Source organism: Hakea prostrata, chromosome 7 (assembly GCF_041222555.1).
Source record: "Hakea prostrata isolate BN-2017 chromosome 7, UWA_Hpros_2, whole genome shotgun sequence".
NCBI classification, from domain to species: domain Eukaryota; kingdom Viridiplantae; phylum Streptophyta; class Magnoliopsida; order Proteales; family Proteaceae; genus Hakea; species Hakea prostrata.
The window spans coordinates 46,348,486-46,362,526 of record NC_142606.1 but is presented as its reverse complement, the minus strand read 5'-3'; the positions used below and the strand labels follow the sequence as shown (position 1 = coordinate 46,362,526).

The 14,041-nt window shown below is 39.5% G+C and overlaps 1 protein-coding gene across 4 annotated transcripts in view; it reads right to left on the bottom strand.

Annotated features, from left to right (window-relative positions):
- LOC149011265 (uncharacterized) overlaps positions 1-14,041 on the bottom strand; it is a 120,996-nt gene that overhangs the window by 15,483 nt on the left and 91,472 nt on the right. Inside the window, exons 9-12 of one of the 4 annotated variants that reach the window (XR_016174395.1) lie at positions 10,018-10,239; positions 1,599-1,729; positions 1,423-1,498; positions 943-1,320 (exon numbers count right to left, since the gene is read on the bottom strand). Coding sequence is in view for 2 of the 4 variants with exons in the window: in XM_089161182.1 (XP_089017308.1) it covers positions 1,621-1,729; positions 10,018-10,239 (331 nt within the window). In the remaining 2 variants the exon portion in view is untranslated. Of the gene's footprint in view, positions 1-941; positions 1,730-10,017; positions 10,240-14,041 lie in introns of those variants that run through there. The other 3 variants (XR_016174394.1, XM_089161182.1, XM_089161181.1) reach the window with 3 other exon arrangements.

Genomic DNA, 14,041 nt, shown 5'->3' with positions numbered 1-14,041 from the left:
CGGATGGCATAGGCCTGCAGAGTCCTCATATGATCTTCTTGTGGAGAGTATTGGTTCTACCGAGTCGACTTATGGTTATGGTCCTTATGGTTATGGACCATATGGTGTCCCTCCTGGCTATCAGTTCGGGGTCGGGCCGGTCGGCCACGACTAGAGCCTTATGGTTATGGAGCGGCCTATGGAGCTTATGGTGTCCCTCCCACTATCGATTATCGGAGTCGGCCACTGCGACCTTATCGGTATCCTTATCCTTCTCCTAGTCCCGAGAGCCGGGGGCGGGGTGGTCTTTCATTTGTTGAGCGGATCTTCCACACTATTCCACGACCACAAGGCCCACCACCACCAGTTCCTTTGGAGATTCACAACTTCCCACCGTTAGGGAATCTTATGCATGTGGATGAGGCCACATACGGAGGTGCGATTTTTGACTATGTCCAAAACTATATGGGGCGGGGGCAAACATCATGGGAGTTATATTGTCATTTGTATGGGGTGCAGACGGAAGAGGGAGACCTTGAGGCTTGAATAGAATAGACTTGTAAGCAAGTAGTAAGTTGTAAGTTGTAACTTGTAAGTAATAACAATACAACTTCTTCTCTGATTCATGTACTATATACTTGGAATGTTGGATGTTACATTTTCAGTAGTTTTTTAGTAAACTAGTAGTTATTATAGTGTTTATTATGTTTGAAATAGCTAGTATGCAAAAATCCAAATCAATTTGAGTGCATTTGAGGCTCGAAATTGAGTTTTCAAGAATCAGGAAAAAAGTATCCAGTTTCGGTCGAAATTTCGACCGAAACCTTGAAATTTCGACCTTTTCCAAGGTCGAAATGTTCTTTTTTGTAATTAATTTTATTCGTGGGGCCACCACAGGGGGGCGCCCAACGGGCGGCCGGCCGCCCAGGGGGCCCCCTCCCTGGGCCATGAAGTCCCCCACATCAGCCCCCATCTCCTCTACAATCTGACTATTGGAAAGACCTCCATCCTCATCCAGCAATCCGTCTCCACTATCCCTGATCCAGTCAACTACTGGGTGATCATCATCATCCATCTCAAATATGTCGGCCAACTCGATATTGGTGCTCTCTCTATCCATCCCCTGTCTAATATGATACTCTCTCAGTCTCATATTATAGTGTAGGTAGACAAGGTCCTCTAGACGCTTCACACCCAATCGGTTGCGCCTCTTCGAGTGAATGAGGCTGAAAGTGCTCCAATTTCGCTCACAACCAATGGCAGAACATGTTTGGGAGAGTACTTTGCTTGCAATCCTACTCAAGTTGTGTGAATCACGTCCAAATTGCAACCACCACTCAGCTGCAACAAACATAGACTCCAAGTCATTTTAATACTTAAATAACTAAATAAAAGATAGAATATAATAATTAAATGTATAACGAAATAAATGAATGAACTTACCCGCAGGGGCGGTTTCCCGTCCCGATACGGCCACAGCACGACCGAAGCTCCCAGTGGCATCCCTAAAAGCCTTTATCTAATATATAAAGAGAAAAAACAATAACTAGTTACTAGGTTAATGACTTAGTATAAAACTACGAATTGTGAATATCAAATGATTCAAATCACTATCTCACCTCCATAAGGATGATTGCTTGTTTAGCTGTTTCCGGTTTGAACTTCTCCACTACAGTTTGGACAGCATCCATCAAATCTTGCCTCATCCCAAGATTGTCCTTGTAATGGTACTTGGGATTTAAATAGTATACTGTGTAAGAAAAAGTATGTCATAAAAGGGAATGGTTAATGCTTAATAGTGTGATAACATAATGAAAATTAAATTAAATACTAGACTTAAGTACTTAACAACTTAACAACTCACCAGCCTTATGCAATGGATGCTGCAACATAGACTCCCATCTACTTTTGATGATTTGAAGGACTTTCTTGTTGCCGCGTGGGTGGACCTGAGCAACTTGCTGCTTCATCCTATCTACTGCAGCAAATATGTGTGCTAGTGTAGGTTTTCTTTGCTGATCTACCATTCTCAACACATTCACCACAAGCTCAAGCATCTTCACCACTATCCTCACATTGTGCCAGAAACTCTCATCAAGGATAGTCAACTGAGCTCTCCTTCCTCCCACTGATGAAGAACCCTCCCAGTTAAACCACTCCTCTGATGCAAACATACTCCTAAGGCAAGTCTTCCTACTCTCAAAGCTCTATAGTGCTATCCAATTAGTAGCAAATCTGGTTATGCCTGGCCTCACTAACTCACCCTGACACTTGTCCCTCATCATCCTTAATGCATAGGTGTGGTTATATATGAAGGTGCTAACATGTCGAGCTTGGTTCATCGTATTCTTCACAAGCTTGACCTTTCCAGTCTCCTTCAACATTAAGTCAATGCAGTGAGCAGCACAAGGAGTCCAAAAGAGCCTATATCTGTCCATCCATCAAGGCATCAAGCCATCAATACAAAGTTATAAAGTGTACATGTATATGTGTAATGTAAATATATGTATTTACAAATGAAAATTAATACTATATGTTTATACTTTAGATACCTGGAGTTTTCCTGCATCTTCAACCCAGCTTTCTTGTAGTTGGAGCCATTATCAGTCACAATTTGAACTACATTTTCCACTCCAACCTCCTTCACCACTTGCTTCAGGAATTTGTAAATGTATTTTGCATCCTTCTTCTCACCGGATGCATCTACTGACTTGAGGAACATTGTCCTCCCATCACAATTCAACATGAAATTGATGATGGACTGTCTAGTGGGACCAGTCCAACCATCAGCCATCAGAGTCACTCCATAATGATTCCACATGGGCTTTAATCCCTTAATGTACTCATTTATGTCCTCTTTATGCTTAGGCAAATACACATTATATATCTCATATGGAGTGGGGCCCTGTACACCACTCCCAGCCCTACCTATCTGCTCAATCATATCTCTGTAGTAGGGCCCCTGGGCTGTATGTGCTGGAACACTATGGTAATGCGCCCATTTGGAGAAAGCCATCCCCACTTTCTCCTTCACACTCCCCCATAAGTGCTTCAACTTTCTCTGTTTATGCTCAGGCCTCGCAAATAGGGCCGGATCATTGCAAAGAATCTCAAAATTCGGATCTGTAGGATGTACTGAGGAAGCTCGACCCCTTGTAGGGGCCCGTGGGATAGGAGCCTCCTGCCTCACACTCTGAGACCTCCTCATAGGGACTTGGGAGCCACCTATGCCTCCCATACCTACTGGCTCTTTAGAGGACCCACAACCCAGACCCCTCTGTTGCCTCCTGATGTCATCAATCTTCTGTTGCTCCCTACTCATCATCATCGCCCTCCTCAGCTGATCAGCCTCGAGATCAATGTCACTGTCTCCTGGCTCATCCCTACCAAAACCCTCAGGATCTGGAAGGTCATCTAAGCAGGCATCCTCGAACTCATCCCTCTGTGTTCTCTTCTCTTTCCTCTTTTGCTTTGTACCACTAATATATGAGGCCATTGCCTTCTTGACCTCTACAGGCACCTTTGGGCACCCTATTACATCCCTGTTGCCACCAGCTAGATGCACCTTCAATCTAGTGGTCCCAGCTCCTCCTATTTGTTTCTTACAGTAATTACACTCGCTCTTCCTTTTATCAGCTGTCAGTGGCCTCCCATGATCCCAAGTTATATTTGACATCTTTAAAATAGAGTGCCTGATACAAGAAACACACTATCTTGAAAAGCTCCATAATATGCTCCAAAAATGACATACATGCTTCTAATAATAACCTCCTATTTTTAAATATATAAAAAAATATATATGTATAACTATATAAGTATTTTTTAATATATAAATAATTTTAAAATATATAAAATACACACTATCTTATAAATATCCACAACATGCTCAAAAAATTGCATACATGCTTCCACTAATACTCCTATTTTTAAATTTAAAACAGAAATTAATTATTTTTTTAATATTTAAATATATTATTTTAATTATTTAAATATATATTAAATACAGTAAAATTACATAATTAACAGAAAAAAAATTAATTCAACACCATCACAGCAATATGGTGTCTCAACTCTCACATACATTCATTTGAAGCTTATACATGTACTATACATAAACATTTTTAACAATATACATAATTTAGTAAATAATTTTTAATAACAGAAAAATAAAAAAAAATTGTAGGAAGAATCAAAAAATAATTTTGACACTACAAATTCATAGATCATCACTCTAAAGTAAACATATATAAATTTGGAAGCAATCTAACATGATTTAAGGCACAAATGAAACAAAATAAAAAAATGAGGAAGTTGGTTACTCACCTTGCAAGATTTAAGAAATTGCACAAATGGAGGAGCAAATCAAGTGTTTGAAGGAGGAATACTAGAAATTAGGTGTAGAATGGGATGAAAGCATGGGATGAAAGCAAAAGAAATCAGCAAAAATTGCAAAATGAGGTCGAAATAGCTCTGGCGATATGGCTCGAAATTTCGAAACAGCGTCGAAATGGCGAAACAGGGTCGATTTTGGGTATTTTATAAGCTGCGCAAGTGTCGTTTCGGCCCGATATGGTATCGGGTCGAAATAACGACTCGTATCGACCGAAATTCCGGTCGATACAAAACGATATGGATACTTTTCGTGCCTACTATTTCGTTTTGAGTTGGATTTTTGCAGGAATTTCGATCGAATTTTCTTCCATGCCTGCAGCCACGCTAACGATGCCCTCTGCATCTCTTGGACCTATCGATTCACCTAATTCTAGCTCCAATGAACTGCTGCACATCGATTAAGTTTCACCAGATACTATCCTTGGCGATCTGCTTCACACTGATCGAGATCCGCCTAACCCTTTTGAAGCTGGTAAAGAGCCTCAAATCCGTGTTGATCACACCTCCGTTAACCTATCAGTTCCTCCTACCTTGACGAGTAACGCCGTGGATCATTGACTCCTCTCTACTTTCCTTCATTGTTTCTCCCTCTTCTCCTAGCGTTTCTGCCCCTCTCCCAATCGACTTGTTTATCCACCCTCAAGCCCTCTCCCCTCCCCTCTACGATGGCCCATTTTAATACTCGTCCCAAGCCAATTCCTCATGGCCCATTTTCTATTTTGGGCCCCCCTCCTTGTTCTCTCCCCATTTCCAACATGCTTGGCCCATCGTCCTCCTTTGATTATGGCTTTCTCCCTAGCCTAACTCTCAAGCCCTCTTTCCACACTTCTGAAGCCCGAACCTTAGTCTCTTCAGCCGACATTAATGTTTCCAAACCTTTGATCTGTGACTTATCCCCTATTGAGCCCGCTCCTGACTCTCCGCTCTCCCCTCCTACGCATGACTTTGATCATGTTGAGTGTAGAAGGAGTAATCGTCCTATTAAAGGGCACAACCCTTTCGATGAAGACTTCCTGGTTAGTTTCAACTCCTCCAAGCGAAAGAAGAAAAAAAAAGAAAAATTCTACAAAATAGTTTCTTTTGGCCTCTATTCGGCCCTTTTTCTTTGGGTCCTATCCCGCTTAGCTTTATTCTTGCTCTTTAGCCTTGCAAATTTTCGGGCTTGACATATGTGCGTTTGTTTTTTTTATATTATTTATTCATCCAAAAAAAAAAATTGGACAAAATAGGTAAAGGAACGTGGCCAAGATGACGATGCCACTACAATAAGGTAAAAAGTGCAGGAGAGGTGGAACTAGAGACCGTAGAAAGAGCTAATGGGGACCCATCCATCAAGTAGAGCCCCCCTTTCTGTCTACCACAGCCAATCGTAAGCCCCATCCACTGGTCCTAAAACACACAATGAGAAGGAGAAAAGGTTATTTTGTAGTTCATATCATGAGTAACGCTACTAATAGATAATAGATTAGCCAAAAATTTAGGAACATGCAAGACATTAGATAAGGTAAGAGAATGCGAACAGATAATAGATCCTTTCCTAGAGATAGGGGAGAGAGACCCATCAGCCGTTCGAAGATCCTGAGCAAAAGAAACAAATGAATAAGTATGAAACAAAGTAGATGAGACTATCATATGGTTAGTTGCTCTAGAGTCAATTATCCAGGAGGGATAAGTCAAATTGACATTGTAAAAGCCAAGAATACCTGTAGGGAATTGGGGATCAACAGAGGAAACAACAACAGAGGCTATACTCGCATTGGAAGTCGGTACTGGAGAAGATGAGTCAAGTTTGGACATCAACTGGCGGAGGTGCTGGAGCTCATTTGAGGAAAGAGGTGTTGGAGTATTCAAGGTGTCAGAATTGGCTTAATTTGCAGATGCTTAATTGCTGCCATTGGTTCCATTCCTACCTCTTCCACGAGATTGGACGTCCATGGAACTTCCAACACTTGTCCTTTGCATGACGCTCTTTTCCACAATACTTGCATTTTACTGGAGGGCGAAAATCAGCAGAATTAGATTTATTATTGCCAAAACAACCACTAATGTAGATCTATCAGATGTGAGTGTGTACCATAGCTATCCTTTGACTGTCCTCTATATCTACCATGGCATAGGCTTAAGCCAGAGAAGGGAAAGGCTCTCTAGAAAGGATTTGTGCACAAATTTGATCAGATTTGTGCACAAATTTGATCAAATTTCTATATTCAATTCTGCCAAAAAATCATAAACTCTGTGTTTATCTTCCCATTGTTGATAGGCAATAGCATCTTCAGCATTCTTCGGTGTAAACTTCCCATAGAAATCTAAAGTCAGGTAATGTTCTCGAAGAGTGTTATAGTACTGAGAAAGAGTAAAGTCCTTCTGCTGTAGCTAATTGATTTTCCGTCTAATTTCAAAGCATTGTGCATCATTGCCTACTTTAAAGTATGTATCTTTAGCAACTTTCCAAATAGTTGTCGCATTAGGAAGGAGATAATTCTCTGCTATGCTTGATTCAATGGAGTTAAGGAGAAAACCCATGACCAAGCATTCATCTGCATATCACTTAATAAGTTGCAGACCAGGTGTGGAAGGTTTGGTAGAAGTCTCATCCAGATGGCCAGTAAGACCACGAGCACCAACAACAAGGGAAACTGAATGAGACCCTCTAAGATAATTCGTCCCATTAAGTTTCATAATGGTCATCTGAAGTGGAGAAAACTCACAATCCCTATGAATGGAAGACATAGGAGACTCTTCAGATGTATCAGACAAAGGAGATATGGGATTAGCCATCGCAAGAAAAAATTATTCAGATTTACAAAAGCTTCCTAGAACTATCTGAATTTACAAACCCCTGGAATTGTTAAATTTATGAAAATGTCCCTGTAACTTTTTGAATTTACGAAAATGTCCTTGAAACTTTCCGAAATTATGAAAAAGTCTCTGCAATTTTTTGAATTTACGAAAATCTCCCTAAAACTTTCCAATTTACGAAAAAGTCCTTGCACCTTTTCGAATTTACAAAAAAGTCACTGAAATTTTTCGAATTTGCAAAGCAACCCTGAACTTTTTGAATTTACGAAACAACCCCCCAAAACTGTTTAAATTTACGAAATAGCCCCCTATGAATCAAAAGAAATCTGCATAGAAGGAAATCTGCCATTGCTGCTCTTCTAGAACCTCTAGAATCTGTTGCACCTCTGTATGTTCACCAGTGAGTGAATCCCTTAGTGGGTTATCTCTATCTGTTAATGGGTTCCAAAGATATATTGGTTCTGCGTCAACAGCAAGAACGGTAGAAATTCTAGAACCTGTTGCACCTATGTAAGTTCACCAGTGAGTAAATCCCTAGGTGGGTTATCTCTATTTATTAATGGGTTCCAAAGATATTGGTTCTGTGTCAACAAAAAGAATGGTAGAAATTCTAGAACATGCTGCAACTCTGTAAGTTCACCAATGAGTGAATCCCTTAGTGGGTTATCTCTATCTGTTAATGGGTTCCAAAGATATTGGTTCTGTGTCAACAGCAAGAACGATAGAAATTTGTTTATTTGCAGCAGCAGCGGTAGAGGCAGCGGCATCGGCAAGAGGTGGCGGAGGCGGCGGTGGCAGAGGCAATGAGGGAAATCAAGAGATAGAAAGTTTCTGTAGTTCACTCTTTCTTCCCTAATCGAAATTAGGCTCTTGATACCATGTTGTAATATGAAGAATTGCTCTGAAAGTTAATTATTTGTAGACCCCAATAGGGTATTTATAGTTACAATCTAGTAAAGACCCACACTAAGTAGGAAAAAGAAATGCAAAACAAATAAAAAACTAATTCCAGACTTATTAGGAAACAGAGTCCTATTCTAATTAGAAAAACTCAGCCCATGCTTTCAACAATTACTATTATTAATATTATTATCACCCATTGCATTTAGGTGGTCAAAAATAGGTTGGTACCAAAAATCAGATGAAAGAATTTTCAGGTGTTGAAACCAGCAGAGCCCAAATTGGTTGGGAAATAGTACTTGGTTTCTACAAGGTAAAACAAAGTATCAGCTTCAGGTTGGGTTGAACCCGAGATTTTGATCCTTGATTACTATTATGAAAGTGATGTAACCCAGGGTCTTGGCCAGACTTCAGGATCCTCTCAATTACAACCAGCAGCACTAGTAGGGTTAAAAACCTGCTCTTTAAGTCAATATCTCACAGCATAACAGCTGTTTCATACTCCAAACACAACACAGATAGGCTAATTTGAAGCCCAAGTCGTAGGGTTAGGTTTAGTCTAGGGAAGGGATTATAGGTTTCAGCCAGGTCATATTAAGACTGAAACTTCAGAGAATTAATTCTGTTTTATTATTCTGTAATTTCAGAATTAATGCCAACACCTAGGGTTCAAAACTAGATTTCCTATTTAGGACTCTTGGCTAGAGTTCAGGTGCGGACCAGAGGCAGAGAGGGTGTGGGAGAGGATCCTAAAAGGGTTTTGGTTGAGGGAAAGGGAATGGGGTGAGGAATCATACAGGGATTGGGGTTGGGAAGGGATGCTGCTAATGTGGGCTATGGGAAGGTTTCAGATCTTGCACAAGGATTTGGGAGGGTAACAGGGTTGGGGAAGGGGATGGGGCTTGCTTACTTGCTGCTTGCTGAATAGGCTTGAAAATTTGTTGAAGGACACTGGTTAAGAGATTTTTCAATTGCTGCTGTTGATGAATGAAGAAGAAAGAAAATCTGGAATTTGCATAAACCTGCAGCAAATCACAAGCACAAAGGCCGTGGGCTTCCTCCTACGAGCCCACCACTTTCAAAGTCTCCTTTCAATTCTGTCTACATTTAATTAATCATAAACTGATTTGTTACAAATTGGGTTGCCCTATTTACAGCTTTACACTGAAGGAGAATTAAGCTAGGACCTAAAAAGAAGAAAACCAACACAAACTCAACTTAGGAAACAAACTAGAACTCAACTTAGGGAAACCAACCTGCATTAGAATTCCCTATTACAACTAGTCTTAGCTTTCTAAACTAAAAGAGGACTCTTAAGTAAGAGTTCCTAAACAAATACAACATGCAAAATAAGCAACCAACTACCAGATGGAATCCTAATTGAAAAGTGGATTTAAACTGGGACTCATACCCAGACAAAGACTATTCATCAATTTGTTAACCGAGGAACTGAAACAAAAGGTAGACCTATACTCCTTGTAGAAAGTGGAGTATAACTAGTGAGATCCCTTCTCTAACTGGGACTCCTAACTCAACTGAGACTCTAACCAAATGTCCAATCGAAAAACAAAATGTAGATCCTTGCTCTAAAATTATTCTGAGCCCAGAAGACAGTGGGAAAATGACAAAAATACCCCTAGAGTAATTCAGTCAGCTCCCGTTGTCGCATGACCATGGCTGAATTTGGGCCTAAAATATGAGGGGCCTATGGTTGCCAATCCTTGTTACATTGGAAAGTTCATGCCTAATTTGCACGTAAACTATGTAAACGGATGGACATCACTGAGTTAACCCATGTAAGGGAATTTTTGCACTACTTAACTCATTGATGAATTGTGTACCCACTAGTGCATTAAATTTTATCAGCAATATACACCTACTTAAATACTTCCGCAAGACAGTGATGACTAAATAATACATAGCATTATTGAGGCCAAAAGCCCTTACCATGGACAAGCATGAATTGCTCTGAAGAAAATTCGTTTAGCCGCAGAGGGATTGCATGCTACATCTGTCTCATAAGCAATGTAGAACCTCCAGAGTATTACTGAATTGTGCAACATATCATTTGATAATGCTCTTTCAAACAAACCATGAATTCTATGTTGGGAACCTCCTTTACCCATCTCAAAAGTCAATGCAAACAGCCAGACAATGACAGATGGTTTCCTGCCAGCAAAGCAGATATCAGAAATATAAAGTTTAATATAATTACTCAAATTAATCAAAGAAGAATGATATCACAAATTCACATTTTCATTCCAAACAAGAAACCAACAATTCAGCGAGGTCAAACATCTTGAAAGCTAGTCAGTGTAGCAGAATTCCAAAATTTAGTCTCATATAATCATAGTTGTCTAGGTAACAAGATCTACAACCCCATCCCCTCTTGCCCCTTAGTTTCTTTGATCCTCCCCGTCATGCCATCTGAACCAATTCTTAACACCAGCGAATCAATTTTCTGTTCCAGAAAAATCTGCCATCAGGAACCTCCAATATTTGGAACTCTTAACTCCCTATACAAAACCTAATCTTCAATCCTAAGCTCCTTCCCTTCTGTTTATCTAAACCCTAGAATCCCCTGTGCTTAATATAATCCAAAACCCTACTTGATTTCAGTTCAGACCTCTACCACCATTAGAATTTGCTGATTTTTGAAGGAAAGCATCTATACCCTGACTGTGCCACTCAATGTTGGTTTCAATCAAATTGTATGACCACCTGAAAGTTATCTAAAGCCCTACTTTTCCCAGAAACCCTTACTTCTGAAACCTCTACCCTTCCCACCACTAATTCCAGCCATAGTTTGGACTGTTGCATCCCCTCACCAATCTAGACACTTGATCCTAGTCTTACTCTAATTCTAACCTTCATGAAATTAAAACATCAAACCCTAATTTTACCCTGCCTTAGTCGTAACCCATATGAAATCAGTTCTATTTGGAGTCTCCTGGAACTTATTAATCTAAGGCCACATCAACTTCATGACTAATATCATCTCAATACTGGCAATTCAAGTACCACCTAGCATGGTACAAAATTTAGGCAAAACGACATGAAAAAATCGGCAAAATCGGCGATTATTCATTTTTTCGCGATAAATTTGGCAATAATCTTGGAAATTCTTTGGAAAATTGGAAATATGAAGCGATTCTAGAGCGGAATCTTCATCATGAACAAACAATTTTACCAATTCTATCCCAATGATTCAGGCCTCAGAAGGCAACCTGCCAAATGTGGTTAGGGAGGACAAACCACATGGAAGAATTTCTGGAAATAATTCAAATTAGGAAGGGATTTTGTAGAAGGATCTTCAAGGTCAATGAACAATCTTACCAATTTTGTCCCAATGATTTAGGCCTCAAAAAGCGATGTTTGTGAAATAAAAATAACCGCAAGCGCACGGTATCGTGTAGCTAACAGGTCGATCTCAAGGAGATATGCCACTTAGAATTTAATCTCTTAACGGTAATGCGAAAGTGTAATAATTCAAACATTTTAACTAATTGATTAAATTAAACGAGCAGTCCTAATTCATACATCTAATGCAATTGAATTGAGACGAAAAATGAAACAAACATAACCAACGCATAATTAATAAAAGGCAGAAAAAACGCGAACAATAAATAAATAAAAATAAAAGGGAAGTGATTCGAGTGTCAGCTCTGGATCTAGGGAAGGGAAGTATAATTATAATGACTTTGACCATGGATCCTTTACTGTAGCTTACAGTCCACCGATTGGGGGAACAGATATTAGAGGGGAAAAAATTGCAGAAAGGAAATAATCAAAGCAATAAAAGGAAAAAGGAAACCTTAACCAAAGAGAGGAATGACTGTAGGCATCTCTAATCAAGGACCCAAGGGAAGGGAGAACAATAAATAAATGCTGAAAGTAAATCCTAAATTAAGAATATGGAGGGGTAGATAGAAGTGGGAATGGAGGGGGGAGAGAAGATTATTGAAGAGGGTTACTTACTTGCATCTTCAAACTTCAAATAATAAAAAAGAATTGAACAAACAATTCGAATCTCAATCAACCCTAACAACCAGATCTAGATCTAGAATGATCTAGATCTGCAATTGATAGACCTAGAGAAAAATGAATCCTCAAACTTGAAACTTGAACTTGAACTTGAAATTGCATTACATAGAAAAATTAAACCTAAACATTCAATCTAGAAATTAGAATCTCACAAAAGTAATCAAGGAAAACTATAGAAAGCCTAAATAAACTAAAGAGAAAAGAAAGAGTGCTTCTCCTAAGCTCTAAAACATGTTTTCCCTTGATGGAGTATGCTCTCCTTTTACAGAGTTTACATGGGATATGAATCTTGACAAAATTTGAATCAAACTTAGAGTTCCTATTTGACTCAACCAATTAGGGTTTTGGCATACTAATCGGACTGACTTAGAGAGATCAAATGCACAATTCCATCGTTGGATTTGAGGATTAAGAAGTCGTGAAGCTCTCCTCCAAAAATCAGCTCGATCGGACACCGGATGATCATTCAATGAAGGGCTTGATTGAAATTGAACAGAGACATTCAAAAACGGGATTTTTCCCTCTTCCTTCTCTGAATATAATTCTTTTTCCTCTTTTTCTTTCTTTGATCAAATACCAAATAGGAAATAAGATATTGAAGTATGCAAGGACTCTTTTCTCCATTAGGACTCTCTCAATAATATCTCTATAGATTTGATTGATAATTTACAATCTCAGCCGTAGATCAAAATTTGCTTCTTTATCTCTAAAATACTTTGGAGCTGGCCCATAATCACATCTCTAGCCCATCATGCTCTAGATTAGGCCCATTTTCGCATTTGAGAATTGAACGAACCTCTTGACGTGTAAAATTGCATGATTCATACCCAAAACTCCAACTATTTGCTTAAATCTTGAAAACTCCTAAAATCTGCAAAAACAACATAAAACCCAAAGTAGCTCCACTCTAAGTTTGTAAAATGCATGTTTTATGCCCTAAGATTTCACACATAAATGTGCTCATCAAGCAACGTGTCAAATGTGGTTAGGGAGGAGAATCTAAGTGGAAAAATTTATGGATGATTCAAATTACAAGGTGATTAGTGCAATCTTCAAGGTCAATGGACAATCTTATCAACTATGTCCCAACAATTCAGGCCTCAGAAGACAACGTACCAAATGTGGCTAGGAAGGAGAATGTGCATAGGAGAATTTCTAGGAAATAATTAAAAATGCCAAGTACCAAGTGCCAACACCCTGATGGACCGAAACACCCAAATTTCACCAAAATGTCGGCTAGGCATTCTTCCCAGTTTCCATATCTTCCTCCAAACACTTTGATGTAGCTTTAATTGAATGTTAGCCTTTCATCCAATATCTTCCATGAGATCAGCCAATAACTAGATTTTGAACTTGGTCATAGAGGGGTATACTGAGTATTTCCAATGGTTGGATTTTAAAATAAAACATGAAGGGATTTGTATGCAAGTCCCAAGGATGATATGGTGTAAAATTGGCTACATCTGATGGCAGGTTTGAGAGTCCTCAAATTGGTAGGAGCTTGAATTAAAGTAGGGTTCCTAAGGTTAATCTGTCTAGAGAACTTGGATAGAGCTGTAAGTTGGGGGAGTATAGACCTAATAGGAAGGAAGGGTTCCTCCATGTTTGAGTGAATCCCAATGGTTAGATCGGCACATCTCTTGCAAGGAAATGTTGGTGTCTAAGAGAATCTGAAAAAAACCAGAGAAGTCTAGAAAATGAAAAAAAAGGTGACAGGAGAAGAGTGATGGGGTTTAAGCTGCAAGATACCTGGGTGGGAGAGCCTAGTAGAGCTGGGAAGTGAATGGCCTGGCTTATTGAATGCTGTCTATTCAGCCATAGCGAGGATCTGGCTTGATTTCATCGAAAACCTTAGGATTACTCAACCCTATACCCGGGTGGGAGAGCCTAGTAAGCTGTGAAGTGAATGGCCTGGCTTATTGAACGC